The sequence below is a fragment of the Macrosteles quadrilineatus genome, unplaced genomic scaffold, assembly GCF_028750875.1.
Source record: "Macrosteles quadrilineatus isolate MER2022 unplaced genomic scaffold, UCM_ALF_1.0 Scaffold_5__1_contigs__length_97177068, whole genome shotgun sequence".
In the NCBI taxonomy this organism is placed as follows: Eukaryota; Metazoa; Arthropoda; class Insecta; order Hemiptera; family Cicadellidae; genus Macrosteles; species Macrosteles quadrilineatus.
The window spans coordinates 51761768-51785868 of NW_026542598.1; the positions used below are offsets into that span (position 1 = coordinate 51761768).

The 24101-nt window shown below is 36.4% G+C and overlaps 1 protein-coding gene across 1 annotated transcript; it reads right to left on the reverse strand.

Annotated features, from left to right (window-relative positions):
* Positions 1-310: 310 nt before the first annotated feature.
* On the reverse strand, positions 311-22227 carry LOC128995827 (alpha-N-acetylgalactosaminidase-like). The gene is made up of 9 exons (XM_054420845.1): positions 21774-22227; positions 20134-20300; positions 19725-19899; positions 18885-19154; positions 18451-18621; positions 16721-16918; positions 2332-2496; positions 1079-1154; positions 311-543 (listed from the first exon to the last, which is right to left on the reverse strand). The coding sequence occupies exons 2-9, from the start codon at positions 20289-20291 to the stop codon at positions 473-475; spliced, it is 1284 nt and encodes a 427-aa protein (XP_054276820.1). The 5' UTR covers positions 20292-20300; positions 21774-22227; the 3' UTR covers positions 311-472.
* Between the last annotated feature and the right edge of the window lie 1874 nt (positions 22228-24101).

Here is a 24101-nt window from a genome sequence, read left to right on the forward strand (position 1 = left end):
TTAACAATTTGAAATGGAACAGATCACTTTCATTAACTAACAAAGCCTCATATGTAACTGTGAATACTCCAAGTGCTTTAAATTCGTCTAATGGTTTTTTTAGGTTTAATTTTTGTTGACAATAGTCTGCTTGCAAAATTTAGGCGGATTAAGGGGAAGGTTTTCTTTGGTTCCATCACCACTTTTTTTAGATTAATCTATACATCAGCTGATCAGTTGTTGGCTGTTGTTTCAAAGTAAGTAAATTTTTTGAACGGAGTATAATTAATTTTTGGGGGAAAGGCCATTAAGAATAATAAAAGCTGAAATATTTAAGATTTTGTATAAAATAGTGTATATTCAATAAGAAAATGTATAAAAAGTTGAGCAAATAGTCTGTAGTAGAAATAAATAATAATAAATACACTGTATGTGTACGAATTGTTCTTAGAGAATGAATGAATAACATAACACTAAATTTTACTTTGTTCGTTTAACATTTTGATTCTTCTTCTTGTTCACATTGTTTTTGCGAGACAGCCTTGAGTTCCAAAAACACAACACCTAGAACCGAAAAAAATGTATTTAAAACCACATGCACTTGTCAAATTACTGGTTTGAGATCTTTTAATAACATAGACAATATAAATCATTATAAAAATAACAATCATTTTTGGAGAAAAAACTTTTTTGAAATTAGTTTGAAATATATTATGGAAGCCTATTTAAGACAAATATTTTTTGTACTGAGGTTTGTTTTTTTTATTTAATTTATTGAGTTGGTCTATAAACATGGTTTAGTTTAAAAAATACTTGTATTGAAAATGATGACATGATTTACTTAACGTGAGGAAGGAGAATACTTAAGAAAGTTGTGCGTGTTGAAGGTGATTTGAGGAGAGAATACCGAAAGGAAGACTTCAAGGAGAATGGAAGGATGAGATGAAGAGGGATGGATGAAAAAGAGAGGAAAATATGGAAAAAGGTAGAAGAATGTAGATAAACAGTTATAACTGAGAGAACATTTTAAGACCAAGTAACATTTTGATACTGGGTACTAATGAATTGTAAAAGAAGGTGAAAAATGAATAAGTCTTACCACTGGGGTTGATCCGTACTTGTAGGAGAGATGTTGGTTTGACCATTTCATCACAATAGGATGTTCCAAATAAGTCCTGGGGTAAAACATTAAATGTTAGAATATCATGTACTGCTCATAAAGGCTTACATGAGCTACCTATAGCTAGGTTAAGAGTACTTTGAAACAATACAAAATACCCCCGCCGCAGCAAACGTGCAGACTAACTGAATTTCCATTTGCCTAGATGGATTTTTATTGAAATATATTTCCTTTGTCAAATTCCCTATTTAAGTAATATTAAGTTTAATGAGTATGTAGGTTTGCTTCTACAGAGAAGGTTATAAAGTTTGTGTTTTTTTATTGAAATATTAAAAGCATAGTATGAAATAAATATATTACTTAATTTTATCAAAATATCCATTTTAAACAAGCAAATTAATGTTGGCAGCACTTACTTTCCCTACCATGGTTGATATAAATACCCCCCGCAGCAGCAAACTTATAGACTAAGCCAATTTCCATTTACCTGGCTGACTTTCTACTAAAATATTCCCTCAAAATTGTCAGATTCCCTGTGACCATTAGCTGTACAACAGCGCTTCAGTGTGCTAAATTATTTGTTATCTAGGCTCTAAAAAATGTTTTTAAAGAAATTGATGGAAAAAATGGGAAACCCCAATTTTTACCCCACAAATTATACAGACATTGTACAGAGATTTATCAAAACCAGATGATTTTTACTAGAATCATGAAACACACAACACACATACAAGTATATGAATTTGAACGGATTGCATCTTTTAACAACTGGGCACAAAAAAATTACAGAAACAAAAATCGGTCTCAAGTATAGGTCTTACCATGAGACTTACGGTAATAGCATTCCCTACATGGAAAATTCCCTAACAATAACATAGAGATTATCTTTAAATGTTCATTAATCTTTTGAGTCCCACTAATTATTCATTGATCTATGCATGTTTTTACCAATTTTTCCCCTAATCTTGTTAAAAAAACTACAAATTAGTATAAAAGAAGTTTGTGTCGGACACACTGAGGATGGCAAGTAACAAAATGCCTGATTTAAGGTGCAACTTTCACAGATTTATTATAGACTCTTACCTCGCTCTGTCACTGAAGGTGAACCTGTGGTGCTGTTTCTTAAAAAAGGAGATATTTTTGATAAGTTTCTGTTCTATTAATATTTTCAAATAAGGAACGATACTTTTACAAATTGCAAACAGGCATATTAATTTTAATTTCTAACTTACATTGACGATATAACCAGCGGGGTTGCGTAGGCCGAGGTTTAACACAGTGACGTTGTAACGGTACGGCATCCCATCAGCTCGGTAGCTCACAAATGCCACAGCAAATGAGAAGTGTTCCCCAACTTTAGGAGAAATTGGTCGAACCCAAGTGTTGATTTTTTCCCTCTGAAAAGATTTTGTTAAAATTAAAAAATTGCAACAAAAATAATTTTCAAACAAACTAGTAGGCTATATTGAATCTCAGCCTCCTGATCGCATTTAAATACAGTAGAGTCCCGGTTACCCGAGCTTCCGGGTTAACCGAAGCACATCTTGAAAATAAAAATTTATAAATTGCGTCAAATCGGAGGTGGACAGATATCGGTAAAAGTTGGCAGCGGTCAGCAAACATTGTGTGTTCGGCTTAAGTCGAGTGTGTTCGTGGTTTGCTGCCTGCCTGCCATTTTGCTGTTGGTTTTGCTTAGTTGTCAATACTGTGGTGAGTGAAGCTAAAGGTACTGGTACGTTGTGTTATTTCTAAGCACATCATGAGTGGTAAATGGCAAACGGAAACGTACTGTTGTTTGGAGAGTCTACTAAGAAAGTGGCTAAGGAACTAGGTGTTGGTGAAGTGACTGTGGGAGACTGGCGGCGTAAAAGATCTGAAATTGAAGGTTGGGCTTCTCAGAGCAGCAGTTTTAATAACATTTCAAGTAGGAAAACTATGAAAAAATGTGAGTATGAAAAGCAATTGCGTTTCAAAAACATTTCAAAGATGGCGATGATCCTTTTACTGCTAGCACAGGGTGGCTAGACCAATGAAAGAAGAGGTTTGGGATAAGACAGTTAGATATTAGCGGAGAAAAGTTGTCGGCAAACTCTAATGACGTTACAGTTAAAAAAAAATTGGAAACCCTGATATTGAAACATGGTCTTACCTCAGAACAGAATGATACTAGCCCCTTTAATTTGAGACATAAATCTTGTAGATCGGTCCAGTAATGACTGAGAAAACAGACTTACAACTGTGTATTAAATATATAGATTTAATTGCAACGAAACAGGCCTAAATTACCGAATGTTACCATCTAAAACGTTAGCAGCTAGGGATGAGCAGACAGTACCTGGATATAGAAAAAATAAGGATAGGGTTACTGTTCTGGGATGATGTTACAATGCATCCGGAAGTTTAAAATTGAAACTGGTGGTTATTGGTAAAGCAAAGAACCCTCGAGCGTTCAAAAACCTGAACATTTAATCACAGAATATATACTACTATTACCCAGAATGCTGACTGCTGGTTATAAAGCGTTAAGTACTCGGAGAGAGCTTTGCCTGCCTCTCCATAGGCAGCGCCACCAGCATTGACAGGCAAGCGCTGTCAGTGCTGCCAACTGCACGCACCCTTATTTCCCTCTCTCTCCTAGCTAAGCTGTCATGGCTCGTCTGCACTGCACTGTCTAGTGTAGCCAGCGCGCGCGCGCGTTCATTTCAAAACGGAATTGTATTCTCAATTGTCAATGTATATTTGTGTTTTGAAATAGTGTTTTTTTTAGTTATTTTAAGTTAATTGTTATCATGACAAGGACAAAGTGTAGCTATAAGTCTTGTTCTTCAAGCCGGGAGGAAGGTGTCCGTATGTTCCGGTTCCCCAATTCACCATTAGCCGATATTTGGACGATTAATTGCGGTAAGTACTGAATATCATATATACATATATATATATTTATATATTAATGTTTTCACGACACCTTTTAAGAATACAAAACTTAAATATTAATTTGTATTGTGTTGTTCTATAAAGTTAGTACTAATAAGTTTACATTTCAAATAAGATCGCAGCATTACGATTAGAAATTATTTGATTGCTCATAACTTCAAATGTATTATGGCGTATAAAACTGGAATTATCAGTAGAATAATTAGAGGTAATAATCTGGAACAAATAATTTGTCTTAAACTGTTGCAGCGCGTTATGCGCCATTGCTTTGGTAATAATAAAAACTAACACTTTGAAATTAACTATAATTGTATTGATGTAGAAACTAACAAATAATATTAGTGGGCTGTATAAATGAAACCGTTGTGAAAAACTAATGTGGTTTTAACATAATGTGAATAAGACGAATGAAATGCGTTGAGGGATCTGCCTCTCACGTTCTATATGAAGCTATGCGAACTTAACAATGTGATGCTCGTCGAAACAGAGACAAAACCCAAGGTTTGAGTTACAACATTCTAAGAACTGGCGAGGAAGGGTCCGTCCTTTCGTAGAAGGACGGTGATTTATTACTCTGTACCGCTGCTAAAGCCGACAAGTGGCCCTAGGTGAAAGAACGTTAGACTCTACATTTTGAAATACTAAACTAAATGTGAAAACTAATTATCCTAAACAACATTCGGGTTATTGACATCATTTATTTATGTTTATGATCCATACCGGTTCTGTTATAATATTCATCTATCTATCTATCTATATAAATAAAATTAGAGTTTTGTCTGTACATTGCTCAGAATCATAAATTTTTAGATTATTTTTACGTTTTATACATTAAAGAAGCCGAAACAAGTCTCATCTAAATTTCTGTCTGTCTGTCTGTAACACTCAAGGTGGTATTTTACGCAATCTTCTCCAGGAAAACGAGAGTACCTATCAAGATCCAAGTTATTTTAATGTTTTCACTGGATTGGCGAGAGTGTCTTTAGCCATTACAATATGGCCTCAATGCCCTCAATACTTTGTAAAAAAAAATACGGACGTTTAAAAAAGCAGATTTGTGCGATTTTTGTCAAGTTTTCGTCCAATTTTTATCACATAATCATCTATGAAATAACGAACAGCTGTTCTGATCAAGATTATTTTTTCTAGATATGTTTACAAATACTGCAACCATTTCCGATCAAGTTTTAAAGGCAAATCCCATCCATAAAGGATGCATGTAAAAAGATGTAAAAAGGATCCATTTTTACATAAAGGATGTAATTAATCGCAAGTGGAATATTTAATATAGTGTAACCGTAAATGAAATTAACTAACTAGGCATCATCCAGGTCAGGAACCAGAGATTCTTTGTGTATAAAATTGTTCTGAAGTTTTGATAACCAGAAAGAAGACATCGAATCAGTGTTGTATATGGCTGGGAAACTTCAATTTATTAATGATCGTCGCCAATAGCTTAGAAACAAGGTTCCACTCATTGACGGCGCTTCAATGGCGGTTGTGTACAGTGTAAAGTAAAAATTCACAACTGCAGTGGGTGGTTGTAACAGAGGTTTACGGATGATGCTAAGCTCGATTTTCCAATGTGTCACTTTCTGTTCCTACCATTGATTATATATAGTTAATAGTTCCTACTCACCGTTCCTACCCGACCGCTTTTCATGATTGAGGTCTGAAATTGAAGGTATGCACGCACAGATTTGCATTCAAGCATTGGCTATACAGTGTTTTTTAGTAAACCATAACGGGCTTCAGATTCTACATGAAAAAATAAATCGCAAATGTCGAGAACTTTTTTTCAATTTCGTGTTACTTCAGCCGTAAACCGCATTTTTTTTATTTTTTTGAAAATAATTAATAACTTAAAAACCCTTGGAGATATTTTTATGAAACTTTGTAGAAACTTTAAGTCTACAGGAACAAACATTCTCCGAAAATATCTTTGATCATAAGGCTTACCAAATTTCAAAAAGACGGTAATTTAAAATTTTGTTTTAAGGTGACACAGTACTCCCTATCCCGCCCATGTTAAAATGACAGTTTTTAGGTACACATAACTGTTACAAATATTAACCCATCAACTTGAAATTTTTGTACTAAGTTAAATACATTATTACCAACAATAATATGAAGCAAAAATGTTTTTGAGCAAAATTAAATTGTTAGTGTTGAGGTTAAATCTGTGGACCTTATTTAATTATAATACTTGACTCTTCAAACAAACAATACTTTATTTTATATCTTTTAAACATAACACATATAAACTTATACAACTCATAAGCACATTTGTTTTTACCAACTAGGAGGTTGCTATGCCAACATAACAACTAATTTTATAAACATGAAACAGTCTTTAATTACACATAGAATAATAAATAATTGAGTTAGGGTATATTTTGATATATTTTTGTATTGCTTCAACACCCTCCCTTAATATAAAAATGTATTGTCTTCTTACAAACAGTTTTAAACATTCATCTTATTTCTGAATCTGGAACTTTGGTTTACACAGAGCTTTTGTTAATATATCCGCCAATTGGTTTTCAGAGTTAATGTACTTTAAAACAACACTTCCCTTTTTGATAACTTCCCTTAAAAAAGGTCATTTGACATCAACGTGTTTAAGTCTTTTGTTTTCTAGACTTCCTGCAACAGCTATTGCTGATTGATTATCTTCATGGATGATCAGTGTATAAAGAGTGTATAAAAGTCGCTGTATTGCTTAAAATAATTTTTTCTTCCATAATATTTGGTATGTACGTGTTCAGGAAAGTGGGTTCTACAAAACTAAATAATAAAAATGTTTAAAAAAAATTAATATTTGACGGCGTACCCTCTGCGTCTTGATTAGTAGTAGGACCTTGGACATGCTAAATTAGGCTGCAATAATTTATAAAAGTAGCTGAAAATTTAAAAATAATTTTCTTTCTTCCTTAATTTTTATTATCTACGTGTTCAGAAAAGTCTGTTCTACAAAACTAAATAATAAAAAAAAATTATACAGGGTGGCGCATAAAGAACGCATGGATTTGAGTTGAGTGGTAAGAGCAATAAAAGCGTCCGTGGAGGGACTGGGCCTGGTTGTTTTGTAGGTTAGGGCGTCCAGTTTTAGTAGTAATGGTGCAATCAACCTGACGCATCACGTTTTTGCTGTAGAACATTTATTAAAAAATAATGAATCTGATACAACTGTTCAATGGCTTCTCCGTGCATAGTTCAATGGTTCAAAACAAAACCCCATCGCAACACAATACTTTGTTGGATAGCTCCTTTTCGCACAATTGAATCAGTTATGAAGCAGAAGTGGTTTGGTTGTCCTTGCACGGCGCGAACTCCACAAAATGTCGACAGAGTAAGGGCGTCTGTTACACTAGGCGATGCGCTCCAACTGTGTGCTTGTCTTGACGCTCGTTGCAGGGCAACCTGAAAGACGAGTTAAAATTTCATCCTTACAAAATTATGATCGAACAGAAGATTTATGAACGTGATTACGAAAATGGAAACTGTTTTGAGAGAATGGTTGATGTTCTTGCCACTGATGGCGTTTTGTGTGTGATGTTAATGATGGAGCGCAGTTTCATTTGGATAGTTATGTCAATAAGCAAAACTGGCACTATTTGGCAGCAGAAGACCCAAAAGAATTGCATCAAAAACCACTGCACGATTTGAAACTTAACGTTTGGTGTAACTTTCGTTATTTTTGGGCCTTACCGTACTTTTTTCAGGACTCGCGGAACATTGAACTTTGTGCAAAAAAGCCGTTGAACAGTTTTAACAGATTTAATTACTTTTGAATAAATGTTCTACCGCAAAAATCCGATGTACCACGGACCTCTGCACCATTGCTACTAAAACTGGACACCCTAACCTACAAAACAACCAGGCCCAGTCCCTCCACTACGCTCCTATCGCTCTCACCACTCAACTCAAATCCATGCGTTCTTTATGCGCCACCCAGTATTTGAGTACTGTGTTACCTTAATGGCTAGTTTTCACGGTATTTCACTTTAAAAATTTAAATGGCCACCATTTTGAAATTTGACGAGCCTAATCAAAGATATTTTCGGAGAACGTAAAAATTCGTTTTTAATAGCTAAAGACAGGGTCAAAAATGTTTCAATACTGGCAAATAACTTACCATTCGGTGCTTTTGTTTGTCAGGAGAAGGCCGCGTAAAATGCCTTCCGGGCCATGACAGACGGACACACAGAAATTGAGATAAAACTTGTTTCGGTTTCTTTAATATATAAAAGTAAAAATTAAGAAAAAAATGATTACGTATTGTTATGAGAGGTGATTCGTGGCGAATGACTGGAACACTGGAAATTAACATATGATAATGTGATGGGAATCACATATAGACTGTTAGGAACAAAGACATATAAAATAAAATACAAATCAAAGCCAACTTGACTGAACACAAATACTATAAATTATTATTCTTTTTTTACAGGGAATCCTTTGCTGATTGGATTTTCACCAAAGAAGCTGAACAGGATCAAAGTTGTTTGTGAGAAGCACTTTCCGAAGGAAGCAATTCTTCCAAGTGGAAGACTGATCCGTGGTTCAGTGCCCTACCCTTTTGCTGCGGGTTCAGAAGTTGAAGATCCATCTGTTGTTGCGGATTCAGAAGTTGAAGATCCATCTGTTGTACAGTCTCCTGATGTCCATCTTAGCCGAAGTATATGTTCACCAAGAAGATATCCAGGAAGACCACAAACAGACATCATGGCCTCTCCTGCTGTAAGCACGTCATCTGCAACTTTTGAAATTGAGCAGTCTCCATCAGTGCGACAATGGATTGTGAATGCGTCACCGCAAGCAAGCAGATTTGTAGGGAGATCAAATCTACACACCGTAAGGAAGACCCTTTTTGAATCACCATCAAAAAAACGGATCCAGGAAAATCTCACAAGAAAAAAGAAGCAATTAGCATCTAAAATGGCGACAATATCAGCATTGAAGCGGCAAATCCGAAAATTAAAGCATTTTAAACCAACGCTGCAAAATATCACAGCGGGATTGAAATCCAAAGCTGCAGCAACACTTTTTGGAATGCAGCTCCACAAAAAAAGACAAGCTTGGAAGAAAGACGAAATGAAGTTTGCCATTGAATTGTATTTAAGGTCTCCTGCTGCCTATAGATTCTTGGCAAAAAAAATTACCTTACCAGGAATATCTACGGTTAGAAATTGGTTATCTTCCAAAAAGTTATTCATTCCTGGATTTAACAGCAAGTTATTTGAAAAAATCAAACATAAAGCTGCAAGCATGAATGAGAAGGAAAAGTGTTGTGTATTGCTGGTGGATGAGATGGCTATTAAAAAACAACTGGAATATTCGCCACAGTATGACCTGATTGAAGGGTTTGAGGATTGTGGGTATTTAGGCAGAACGAGGAAATTAGCTTCTGAAGCAACCGTTTTCATGATAAGAGGCTTATACTATCAATGGAAATTACCCATTGGTTATTTTGTTTCACAGGATGGTCTATCAGGCTCAGTCCTTTCTACACTAATCAAAGACGCCATAGAGCACCTATCAGAAACAGGAATAATGGTCAAAGCTGTTGTCACTGACCAATGCTCCACGAATACCAATGCCTACAGAAGATTAGGAGCAACAGTTGAGAAACCATTTTTTTAAACTGGTGATAAGAAGATTTTCACTCTGTACGACCCACCACATCTTCTCAAATCTGTCAGAAATAATCTCTTGACACATGACTTTGCCCTCTTTGACGAAAGGATATCTTTCAAAGACATCAGGCGGTTATTTGAAATCGAATCCAGTAGCAAGACAACAAGAGCTGCACATCAATTGACCCCAGCTCATATATACCCGAACAACTTCCAGAAGATGAAAGTGTCGCTCGCTGCTCAGGTCTTCAGCCACACAACATCAGCCGCTTTGCACACTGCAGTAGCGACAGGGCAGATAAGAAGCCCTACTGCCCAACCAACGGCGAGGTTCCTGGCAACAATTAATTCATTGTTTGATGCTATGAATAGTAGGAGGTTAAGGTCTCGAAATCCTGACAACTGTGCGTTGAGTCAAAGTGACAAACATGTGTTACGACATTTTGAAAAATGCAATCGAAATGTTCACTAACTTGGAAAAAATTAATTGCAAATTTCCTAGGCTACCGTGTTTTGATGGTTTTATTTTTACCATTAATGCCATGCTACAGCTGCTGGAAAGTGAAAAATGCAAGTTTCTACTAACCTCCAGGCTGAACCAAGATCCATTAGAAAACTTGTTTTCTGCGATAAGACAAAGAGGTGGATTCAACAGAAATCCTTCAGTACGAGTTTTTAGAGGAACTCTTCGAGTGATGACACTAAAACTCATGATAGAGCCGCCCAAAACAACTTCCTACGACCCAGACGAAGATAAGCTACTGGAAATATTTACTTGTAATCAAAGCGAAGACCTTCAAGGTAAGCAATAAAAATCCTCGTACAACTTTGGTAGAACAATTTCTAGTTTTTTATGAAACCCCTAGTCAGGAATTGGTGTAGTAAAATATTTCAGAAAACCCCAATAATAAACCCATTAACAATTTTGTTTGAGATAGTTTAAGTAAAAAAGCGATTTTTATATTGCATTATGTTTATAAAGCTGTTGTTTAAAAGATAACCAGGATTACTCATGATAGCAATTATATTTTTGTTCTGAAGAATTGCTGTTTGTCATATATTTTTAGTTTGACGTCAAAATTGAATAAAACTTTGTTATATTGCATGCTGTTAATTATTGAGCTGCTGTTTGAGAGATTACAATGATTTACCAAGATATAAAATTAGTTTTGTTATGTAGGATAAAATTGCTGTTTGTAAAGACCCATTGTCCAAGGACATTCAAGTTGTCTTGCATTCCAAAGTAAAAATAAAAGTGACAAGGATAACGATTGTGTAAATGTATATACATAACAATAGAAGGATCTGTTGGATACACATAACAACTTGATCAATGAAATACTGTATATTTAATCTATCCTGGTAAAGTCAATGCGCCTATACGCATGTGTTTTGGTTCTCATTTGTTATTTTATGTTTGCATAATTATGATCAGTTGGTTTTATAATTATGTATTTATCAGATCCAATGGCCAATACCGAGGACAACATCAGCCAATCTTCCAGCCAATGCTCCACGTCAAGTGAGGGGGCAGCTGAAACCAACAATCAGAGAATAGATGTGATGCCAGACAGTGTAGTCATGTTGGAAACGTGCTCCCAAGTGTATTTTGCTGGGTATATTGCCCACAGGTACTACAACAAGTTCAAATGCATACACTGCTTACGTAAGATGTGTGACTTACGTTCAAAGCTTTCAAGTCGAAAGGAACTGCTACTCCTTAACAGATCGTTTACAACTTTTAAAGTGGATGAAACAAGTGGACTTTTGGCCCCTTCGGAGAGCCTCCTGTACGTTGTCGATGCAGCGTTAAAAATTTTCAAAATAAGGTACAAATCAATTGCCCACAAACGCCATATTGTACGTAGGTTGCTAAACAGTACCAGTAAGATAGTTTCATTCGGGTCACTGACTTGTGCCAATGCCAATTGTTTTAGGAATGAAGATTTCGTTGTAAGAACTTTATTCCGTATTTTGATACAGAAACAATGCAAATGGATAAGTACCAGCATGAAAACCAGTGCCTTAGACAAGTTAAAAGTGTTAAAGCATGTCTAAGGTTTGATACAAGACAAACTAGTCCATTATTGACTCCACAGTTATTGAGTTTTTAACCCTCTTTTTTGCTCCTTTGTGTTCAATTTAACTGTAACATTGTTGCTCTTATATGTCGCAATTGCATCGTGTATTTTGTTTGTATTAGCTATTTGGCTTTTGTACATTACTACGTGTATATATTTATTTGTTTTGCAATAGCCTAATATGGTATTTGTAATTTTTACCTGTCATATACTATTGTTTCATTATCGATACTGGGAACTTGTTTTTTTCGGGTATATTTAACCTTATTTGCTATTACATATATGTCGCAATTGCATCTGTATTTCATTTGTATTAGCTATTTGGCTTTTGTAGGCTACCTTTCTACGTGTACATAATTCTGTTTATCAATATCTTTATTTGTCATATGTAATTTTTTACCTGTAATATACTATTGTTTCATTGTCGATACTGGGCACTTGTTTTTTCCGCGTGTATTTAACGTTATTTGCTATTATATGTCGTAATTGCATCGTGTATTTTGTTTGTATTAGCTATTCGGCTTTTGTACCTAAGTATATATATATAATTATTTGTTTTGTAATAGCCTAGAATGGTATTTGTAATTTTTTACCTGTCATATACTATTGTTTCATTATCGATACTGGGCACTTGTTTTTTTTTCGGGTACATTTAACCTTATTTGCTATTACATATATGTCGCAATTGCATCTGTATTTCTTTTCTATTAGCTATTTGGCTTTTGTAGGCTACCTTTCTACGTGTACATAATTCTGTTTATCAATATCTTTATTTGTCATTTGTAATTTTTTACCTGTAATATACTATTGTTTCATTGTCGATACTGGGCACTTGTTTTTCCGAGCGCATTTAACGCTATTTGCTCTTATATATTGCAATTGCATCGTGTTCTTTGTTTGTAATAGCTATTTGGTTATTGTACTTTACTATTTTATTGTTGGTATTTAGCCTAGCCTACATGTTTTTTTGTACTGTTTTGTGATATAAATGTAAGTGTTCTCATTCGAATAAATTATTTTTATTTAGCAAATTTCGTTTACATTATTTTTGTTTATTAATCTAAATCGTTAGTTGTGTTGGATAACAAGGTAGAAGGTGGAAGATTATTAAAAATTGTGTTTACCTTTGGTAACCTAATAAATAATTTGTACACATATTTTGTCAATGGCACTATAAATATTCATACAAACCATCAGAGACCTAAATGTTTGCTACAAAACTTAAATAAATTACTGAAATATATTTTATATTGCGTTGTCATCCAGTTATTTTTTATGTTTAAAATTTCTAATCTTGCTCATCTGGAAGTTAATTGTAAATTACTGTAGTTGCAAAAGTTTTACAGAACATAATGAAGAGAAGTGAGTTAATTCAATCGTTTTATTAGAATAATCCTTAGAACCATCACGATAGTGCAATTAAATAAAGGCTATTTATATATAATAACTAGCTGACCCGGCGAACTTCGTATCGCCTAAGTTATAGGTTTCCCCTAAGACAGACCGATGGAAAGAAAGTACCGTTACGTTTAATTTTCAAGATGATCTAGTTCGCATCGCTCAATCACGTCCTGGTTGAAGTTCGTTCGCTACGCTCACTCACCTTTGGGTTGGAGCTCGTTCGCTACGCTCACTCACCTTTAGGTTGGAGCTCGTTCGCTGCGCTCACTTGCCTTCAGGTTAGCTCGTTCACTACGCTCACTCGCCTCCAGGTTGAAGTTCGTTCGCTACGCTCACTCACCTTTTGGTTGCAAATTAGCTGTTGTCATAAATGTAAAAGAAATAATAGTGCTGCACCCTGTTGGTAATCCTTGTAACTTTAATGCTATTGAACATCATAGAACAGAACCAACTTGTTTAATTGAAACAGCTGTTAAGATTCATTAATTCCATTTCTCATAAGGTTAACATGGGAAACTCCAGAGCCACTGGGGCGGAGCCCTTTTTAAGAATTTCGAAACGGGAAATAGTTTACGTCCGATTCGCATACCTACAGAATTTACACACCAAATTTCATAACGATCGGTGAAGTCGTTCCGGAGGAGTTTGCAGACAAACACTGTGACACGAGAATTTTATATATTAGATTTATTGCAAAATAGCAAACTATGAATTATCGCGACTGAGGATGATAAAGATTATAAAAACAAATACGTCATATGTTAACTTAAAAACACTACTGGAATAACATTTTATCTGGAAGTGGAATAAAGACAACAGATAACGAGGTAACGCAAAACGTTGAATTAATACAGTAGTACTATAATAGTGGGCATTCATTGAAACGCCAGTGAGTGACAGCGGCTGCGGCAGCCTCGTTCAAGGTCACATATGCCGCGACTGTGGAATGGCGGGACGGGGAGAGCGGGAAATATGATGCGCCCGTCTAGTTACAGTTGACTCAAACTGGATAAACTTCTCCCGTGCGCGCTGAGTTGAAGACACTAGCGCTACCAATAGGCAGCGCTCCAAATTAAATTTCACTTAATGCTACCTCCGTAAGCGTCAGCATTCTGGGTAATAGAAGTATATTTTCTGTGATTTAATGCTTACCAGTGCTGTACATGAAAGTCAAAAAAATGCTTGGATGGATGGTCAAATTTTTAAGCAGTGGTTTTTCAACCATTTTGTACCTATTGTAAAAACATTTTTTAAAGAAAAGGAATCTCCCACGCAAGGCCGTATTGCTTCTAGACAATGCCCCCTCACACCCTGACTCTGACAATCTGGTAAGTGGAGACATTAAGGCAATATTCTTGCCGCCTAATGTTACTTCACAAATTCAGCCGCTCGGTCAAGGTGCTCTTGAAACGATCAAGAGTAACTATCGAAAAATACTGTTGAGCTACTTGATTGAACAGTTGGACGAAGGAAACACTGTCCCTGCAATTTAGAAAGCAATAAACATGAAGAATGTTTCTTACTGGGTTGCCGAATCATGGGACAATTTGGCAGATAGCAGTCAGGGAATCATGGAGGAAGCTTTTTAGGATCCAAAAATTAACAGAAAACCGTCCCTCTAACGATGGATAAAAAACTGACGAAACCGATGTCAATGAGCTTATTACACTAACAAATGTTTTGCCTACGAGTGAGCCAGTTACTCAAGAAGCGTTGGACTGGGTAAACGGAGACGAAACAGATGAATTGACCAAGAACAACATCGTAAACGTTGCAAATCATGATGAGTGTGAGGGAGATGAAAATTATGCTAGTGACAAAGAATCAGCCGAAGCCGAACGCATATCACACACGGACGGACTGAACACATGGAGCAGCAGCACGAGGCCATGACGTCAGATGTACTCTTCCTTCAGCGATGGCGGAACATCGTAGCCAAGGAAAGAGGAGCTAAACCTTGCGAGAAAATCATTTTAAATTCCTTTTTATGTTTTTCTGACTAATTATAAACTCGGTTGGATTAACAGTGTTATGTAACAAAAGAGAAGAAGAGCAATTTCATCAATTAAGTAATGTAAGTGTTTCTTTTACGATGTTTTATCATTACTAACCTTAAATATTCTCAACACTTTCCGTGTTAACCGAGTTTGTACGTATCCGAGGTGCCTTTGGTCCCAACTACCTTGGGTAAGCGGGACTTTACTGTACTTATAAATTGGTGTAAGATACTTGGATTTTTGCGACCCAGTGGATTGTGGTATTGCAACCAGTTTCAACTCACATTGGGAGTCATCTTCAGGCCGGTCATGATGTCTTGTCGCTTCATTTTATGAAGGTCGTTAATTGATAAAAATAAGGCACGCACATTAACAAATTTAAATCTGAACATTTATGACGGTAAAAACAAAAAAAAAACACTGTAAGGTACGGTCTAGACATAACTTCCGCCCGATCACGTCGTGTCCCGTAACAAATATCAATAAAAAAGCACAAAATCACTTTTATTGTATTCAAAACTTACTGCATAGCTCATGTCATGATAGATTGTTAAGATATTACCACGGCCACAGCCTTAACGGATCACCATAAATACGGAATAAAGTTATAAAGTTGTCACAAACATAGGAGGTAGTCTAAATCAGGGCTCTACAATCTATGGGCAGCGGGCCACATACGGTAAAAAAATTTTATCCGGCCTGCAAAGGCCTACTGAGAAATAATTATTTTGATATGATGGTATACACTGATGATCCTCAAAGTGCAGCAACACTTGTGAGCATATCTTGCAGTCTTGGCAATACCACGATTGCCACTCAGGGACACGGCAATACTTGTGAGTGTGTCTTGCAGTCCAAGCAAAATTATGATCATACCCCGCGGTCGCGACAACACTCGTGAGTATGTCTTGAGGTCTTGGCAATATCGTTGACTGCATTGTAAACATCTATTGCGGTATCAGTAATACTGTGATGATCTCCAGTAATGGCGATTCCAGTGATGAAGTTTAAAGAGACCAATGGAATGCTGTCAATTAATTGACTCTTATTGGCTATTTGTGTCTATTGTGATCCCAGGTCATTACGAAATCCAAGAACAATTCTCAATGACCAGGTGTTTGGTTTAGTCTAAGCATCATTCCCACAAAAAACGTAAATAATTTTAGATAGGTAGTCAACAAAATAAGTATAGGCAAATACAAAATTAGCAAGAAAATTTCAAAATCACCTCTGAACTCTTAACTAGAAATCTACCTCGTAGCAATTTGGAAGGGGCTTCCATTCTACACTGAAACGTTTCCACCTTTCCTCCAAAAATTTACAATGCGGCCCATGAGTAAATAGGGTTTGAGAACCCGGGTCTAGATTCCAGCATAGCCCAATTACAGGAGGGAATTAATTTATCATAACAAGTACATTACAGTACACTTTCAGTGTTTCCTAAGCTGAGCTATATAAACCATTTGAAAAAAGCTAATATTTTAGAGAGAAAACTTTTGTACCTCACCAAAAATATTGGGTGTGCCAAATTTGCCTTACAAATGTATGAGCATGCCGAGAAGGTTTACTTACAGTGTGAATCATTTCTCCTTGTATGCCGAGAGGATCTTGGTTGATCGCGATGACTCGTTTGTTCTGCAAAATGTGTTTGAACTCTGGCTGTACATTTGCAAGATCTGTAGACAACAGTAGAGGAGCTGCTAACACAGCCCATACTGCCATCTGGGCCTCTGATTGCCACACAGTCAGACCAAAGTTGCCAATGATGAGCTGTAAACACACAATAGTGATGAACCATTGACAATACTGACGTAGACAACAAACAGTAGAGGAGCTGCCAACACAGCCCATACAGCCATCTGGGCCTCTGATTGCCACACAGTCAGACCAAAGTTGCCAATGATGAGCTGTAAACACACAATAGTGATGGACCATTGACACTGACGTAGACAACAGTAGATGAGCTACCTACACAGCCCATACAGCCATCTGGGCCTCTGATTGCCACACAGTCAGACCAAAGTTGCCAATGATGAGCTGTAAACACACAATAGTGATGAACCATTGACAATACTGAAGTAGACAACAGTAGATGAGCTGCTAACACAGCCCATACTGTCATCTGGGCCTCTGATTGCCACACAGTCAGACCAAAGTTGCCAATGATGAGCTGTAAACACACAATAGTGATGAACCATTGACAATACTGACGTAGACAACAGTAGAGGAGCTGCTAACACCGCCCATACTGCCATCTGGGCCTCTGATTGCCACACAGTCAGACCAAAGTTGCCAATGATGAGCTGTAAACACACAATAGATGCTTCAATTCACGAATTGAATTGAATTGAATAGTGATGAACCGTTGACAATACTGAAGTAGACAACAGTAGATGAGCTGCCCACACAGCCCATACAGCTGCTTGAGCCTCTGTTTGCCTCATGATCTTACCTAAGTTGCCATGAGAAGCTCTTAAACAATAATACAAAACAAAATAATATATCAGCCTCTTCTAAATTTTTTTTAGAAATATTATTAAAATGACAAAAAAAAACTTTTTATGTGACTTTATTACTTAAGCTGTACGTATGTTTGGTTTTAAGGATCAAGCAAAAAGGACTGAAAAAGAAATGTGTCCGTAGTTATTAGACGGTGAGTTATAGAGAGCCTGAAACTTAAATACTTTCTTATTAAATGACGACCATACAAAGTAGGTATTTTAAGCCAAGTATGAATGGAGATGAGTGTAGGATGAGTGGCGAGATCTTGTAGTCTTGTTAGTGACTAAGGCCGACATTCCTTAATATATAGTATAGTAATTAATAGTAATATATATAAAAATTTTAAATATAATTATACATTATATCTTATATCATACCGGTATCTCATACCATAATCAAATGTTGGATTGTACACAAAATCTGTTATGATTGGCATTCTGCTGTTCGATTTTATCGATTTCAGCAGGTGTTTAAATTTTAATCAGATTAAATTTTCTTTCACAGTGTTTTATATCCAAATTTCAAATGCTAAAAGATGACTATGTTTTTGTGAATGAAATTCAGAAACTTATTCTTTTTTTATTATAAGAAACAGTTAGTTGCAAAATTCATTTTACAGTATAGTTTTTCACAATGATATTCAGGTACCGGTAACATCGTCTTAGTTGTTGGAAATCATTCTCTTTTCAACCTGTAGGTATATAAAACCCTATTTGTACGGAAAACAAAGTCATGAAGGTTTTGTCAGTCACAGGAAAAATCTGATAGCCTACCTCTGCTTTTCACCATTGTGAACCTACCATATCAGGATCATTCCAGTGGCCAGGACCAGCGTACTGGGTGACATCCTTTCTATTAGCGTAGTAGTCCATGATGTCTCTCACACTGCCAGCCCCGACACCCCACGAGTCTTGTACATCTTCATACAGCCTCCACAAGTTGCAGTGTTCTACGATCGCTGCAAAGTTTATCTGAAAACATAAATAGGTTTGTTTATCATTGATAGTATAAAAAGCTATTATTTTTTACATTAAATATCACGTATGAGTACAAATAACTTTTTAATGCACTATGAATTGAGTCAAATGGAAGTGGAAAGTTAGCTGCACTTTCATAGCTTATAAATTGATTCTGGATGAAAAATCAACCACTAAAAAATCAGTACCGGTAGTTAATTCATTCCTACACGGTCTTAGCCTAGGATGCTTCAACGTTAACTAAATCAAATAGTTACCGGAACATTTTGCTCCCTTTGGTAATAAGGCCAGCTGCATGAGTACACCATCGGCCGGCCAGTTTTGTTTAAGTAACGGCCAAACTTTGGGTACCCTTCGTCCATCGTCCAGGGGTCGGAGTTGCAACCGTCTACTTTGACGTAGTCAACCTCCCATTCAGCAAAGGTATTTGCGTCAATCTCCATGTGGCCAAGCAGTCCTGGATACCCAGCACAAGTCTTCACCCCATAGTCCTGGTAAATGCCGAACTTCAAACCTTTGGAGTGGACCTGTGAAAAAAATTCTATAAAATGATTGTTGTTTATATAGAAAGAGTAAAGTTAGGGAAATATCTGCAACATTTCAAAGCACAACAATGTGCATAGCCTAAAAAAAGATGTAATATTTCATAACAAATAGGTTAGATTGTTGTTAGTAATTTATCATCTTACATAAAACAGTTAACAAAAAAAAAATTGATTAAGTTACTTTGTAAATTAATTGTTAAAAACAGTAGGCCTACTTGCAATGTATCTAGTATCTTTTTGAAATAATTCTGTACAGTCCCACAGTTGTAAGTCAAACTTTCAGTAGCCAAAACCTCTTCAACTAACTTATGATAATGTCATCAGCCTATCTGGAAGTGTTGAGTTTGTGTCACCCAGAGATATATCATGATATTATGTAGGCTAACTTAGTCTTAGAACTTAAAACATTAAGAATGATTTAGGTTAGGCTGTTAATAGGTAAGTAATATCTAATCCCCTCCTAAAAATGTTTGGTACAATGTAGTGGAGTGTGAGTAACCAACTTTAGTTCAACTTCCAAACACGACTTTTAAAATTCAGCCATAAACTTACGTAATTTGAAAGCGCATGCATTCCAGAGGGAAACCGGTCAGGATCTGGATGAAGTTTTCCAAGATCATCTCGGGAAGTCATCATCCAACAGTCGTCAATGATGACATACTTGTAGCCTAACTCAGCATAACCCTCAGACACCAGCAAATCTGTGGCATTTCGTATTAGCCACTCGCTGCAAACATATAGGATAAGTTTTTAATCTTGACCACTTTTAAATTGGTAAAAAAAGAACGTAAATGAACAGGTAAAAGTATAAAGCCCATTTTTAAGGGGGCCTTCTGCCTGAAGAGGAATTCCATAGAAAAAGATGTTAAAGCTTTATCAAGGGAAGAGCAATGATTCACCAAAAGACTTTGTTCACTCCACTCTTTCTAGATAAGTACAATATTTAGATTACCAGACTTACCTGATACACTCATAGGGGTAGAGTGTACAGTTGGTTGTACACCGATATCTCTGCCACGACATCCAACCCATGGGTGGCTTGAGGGCCAGACCATTATTGAGGCAGTTTGCTTGATCCAGGAACACCACAAAGCACACAAACAAGCAATGAAGCTTCATAACTCCAACCTGGGAATAAAAATAACTCTTTAAGCTACCGGTACATTCAAATAATCAGTGTGTAGGATCTTTTATCTCTAGGCTAAGGCCGGAGCCACACAGGGCGGATCATCTGTGCAACTTATCTTAGTGCGAAGATAAGCCACGCGGTCAGTGTCCTGGCCACACGGAGCGGATGAACCGCTTCCTGTTGGGTTTTCCCAGCCTACATGCTGTTGTAGAACATGGTTTAATTCACTTGTTAGTCATGGACGAAACACTTAGGCCTATAGGCCTATTAGTTTGTGCATTAGAAGCGTGTGGTGAGCTGTAACCAAAGATTAATAACAATCATTGGGTTCACCCCTTCATAACGAAAAAACCATTTGTATTTCAAACCTCTTACGAGCATATGCAAGACCAAAGTTCGGAGTTTTTTGGTTATTATCGTACGTCAATAGGATCGTTTGATTAGCTACTTGAATTGCGACCGCATAGGCTATAGGCTACACTCTTTAAGAAATAAAATAACCATAAAATAATTCAGCAATTTCAAGCCACACCTTTTTCTGGCAGCTCCTGTCCGAGTATTTGTTGAGCTTTTTTCCCACAAACATGGTTTGTCTTTAACCACTTCTATTAATTTGTCCGTATCAAACATTATACTGTAACTATAAACCAAAACGCACAAAACACAAACTCAAGAAAACAACTAAAAATGCCTGAAGATGAGCTCCAATCGCACGGACGATCCGTATGGTGTGGCCACTCCCATAAGACTGTGTGTGTCATCCCCTCCAACACTGCTTAATTTTGAGCGGATGAGCCATAACATGACAATCCGTCCAGGCGGCTTAACTTCACCTCGTGTGGCTACTCTCATTTGATTCAATGTGTTTTTCGAACACGCGGATTATCCGCGCGAATGATCCGCCTCGTGTGACCCTGGCCTAAATATGTAGGCTACAACTTAGGCAGCAAAATTCTTCCACCGATGCTGTACAGTTAGGCGGTAATGTATATAAGTCCCTTTTAAAAATCCATTTACAACTTGGCTAGACAGTAAAATTGGCAAGCAAATGTCGGTCTTTAAAAATGACAAAATCTTTCAAGGCTTAACTTAGTACTTTTTTTACCAAACTTGGAAAATATTGATTCAAGATAAGTTAGGTAAGTTAAAGATCAGTTAACACTTAAAGTGCCGTTGACATGTTTGAACATGAAAATTGCATTTATTTCAATGTTAAGCAATGGCGGGAATTCCCGTCATCAGCACCTAACGTGTTAAGGAGATGTTGGCGTTTAATGAAATAGCTATAGCCTAAATAAAGAAAGAACATCTCAGTAAATAAACATTAATTCAGACAATGTTGGGCAAAACATTTTATATCTGACTCCATTATCGATTGGTAAGTTAAGTTTGTTACACAATGGATAACTTAAGAATGTTTGATTTTGTTTGGTCTAAGTCTGACTCTTAAGTCATCAAAAAGCTAAACTTACTTGTATGTTTTTGATGGATGGAGTAGGCCTAAGATATCCAAGTTTTGCAATCTACACTGTCGTGCTATACTTAGTTCAAGCTAACTTAAACTAATTAAGTTAGACCCAAACCCAAGTAGGCTACTACTTAGCAGTTTTCAATTGAAAACAACATTAACCTACACTACAGATAATTTCCCAAATACAATTATAATTGCTTGCGGTACAACTGGTACAGGCACATCCGCACATCCAGTGCAAGGCGTATCCTAACTTCACAGTATATAGGATCATCAAAGAAGCCTATTCGGCGTTTAGCTTATTTTGCATAACCGGTTTTCTTCCAACAACTTGATTCATTCTCAGTAAACAATGACATTGGCTGAAACTAAGATAAAATAAGCCTATTTCACAAACAAAAATTTCCTATTAAAAACTAGTTTTTGTTAACTTAATATTTTTTGTTACTGTACAGTATATCTGCTGTTTGTATCGAAAAAGGTTAGTCCCTAAGTTTATTCACAACACGGCGACAAGTGGATGATGAATAAAATAATAAGGTCAAGGACGAAGAGGATGACACTAGACTAGGGCAGGACTAGAAACTAGAACTAAGTTAATACTAAACTAAAAACTAGTAAATTACTTGCTGGATGCCAGCCACCGAGCAGCCTAGCGGGCTAGGCTAGCCTGATGTTTGTTTTGATTAGATTTGAATTATAAACAAAACAAACATTCCAAATTTCAAAACAAGGATGTTGAGGCGCATGACCATGACACGTACAAGATGCGCCGTAGGTAGACTGACTGACTGAGACTGACTAGATTGAGCTGAGTGTCTGAGTGATTTAACAGGAACAGACTGAGGAGAGGAGAGGAGACTCGGCTGTCGGTTCGTCAGCTGATTGACTCGGAAGGGACTACAAGGGACTACTGTACTCACCCACGGCAATGAATACAAGTGGTTTGTATTCATTGCCCACGGCCACTTTTTACCCTTCCTGGGGCCCATTTCTTAATAAAGTACAAACGAATATTATTAGTAAATCAGCTGCTCGCCCAATGCAAATCTAATGGAAATTACAAGTTACAAGTTGTAACTTGTAACTTGTAGTTTATTATGAAATGGGCCCCTGCTGGGATAAATTTAATGAAGGGCTGGGGGAGGAGCTTAATTATGTTTTGCCAAAATTAAAAATAATGTGGTTGTGTTTTGTATTTATTTCACTTGAAATAATTCATGGATCATAACATGGTTTTACTTAGGGCTGAACTGAACTATTTTTTGTACAAAAGTTATGAAGGAAATAAAATTTGATTTGACTGATATATCCGTCTCTGGCCCACAAAAAAAAAAAAAAAAAAAAAAAAACATAAGGTGGACGGATATATCCGATGATAACAACATATGAACACTGCCAATAATCTTGAGTAGGTATTCTTGTGGGCGACATATTTTTCGTTAACCTTAGGCTATTCCTTCCCTTGTTTTATTTTTCATCCATAAAAATATATCTATCATTCTTAAGTAAATCTAAACCACTCAGCAGGGCCGTCTATAGGTGGGACAAGGGGGGCAAAGCCCCGGGGCTATATGGGCTCTGAAGGGGGCCCAGTCCGATCAAATATAAAATCTTTTTTGGACATGTAATCTGCTAATAGTAAAAATTGTAGCATGGTATTAGTAATTTTTGAATGAAATAAAGTTGCAACTGTGTTCACGATAATTAATGAAACTATCATGTATTTTTGATATGTATTGTTGTGTAACAAAACGGCACGGAGGCGGCTGGACTGGACGCTAATAGGGGGCCCGGGATCGCTCTGCCCGGGGGCCCTAGATGGCTCTCGCCGGCCCTGCCACTCAGTTCCGCTCCCATGTCTTCAATCCCATTCTCCGCCAAGACTTCCACTACGTAAATACTGTTCTTTAGGTTCATCATATCCATCACATTCCATACTATTATTTTCGCTGCCCCCCTCAGACATATACTTTTATTAAGCATCTCAATTCTCAATAACATCTTCAAATTTCAGATAGTTTGCATTAGTAACTTTAGCTAATAATAACATACATGAAGATGGAATTCCACTAAATTATTCTCTTAAAATTGTCAGATTTATTTCTTATTTAAATATCATTAATTTGATAACAATAGGTTTGCTGCTACAGGGAAGAAAATAGGGGTTTTTTATTTAAATATTGATAGCTTAGTACACTATGAAGTAATCATAATTTCAAAATTTCATTAAAATAAGTCCATAGACAAACAAGCTACAACAGTTTATTCATTCTCCTTAAGAATAACATGGTAATTTTAAATTTACACTTGATTTTTTCCGTAACCG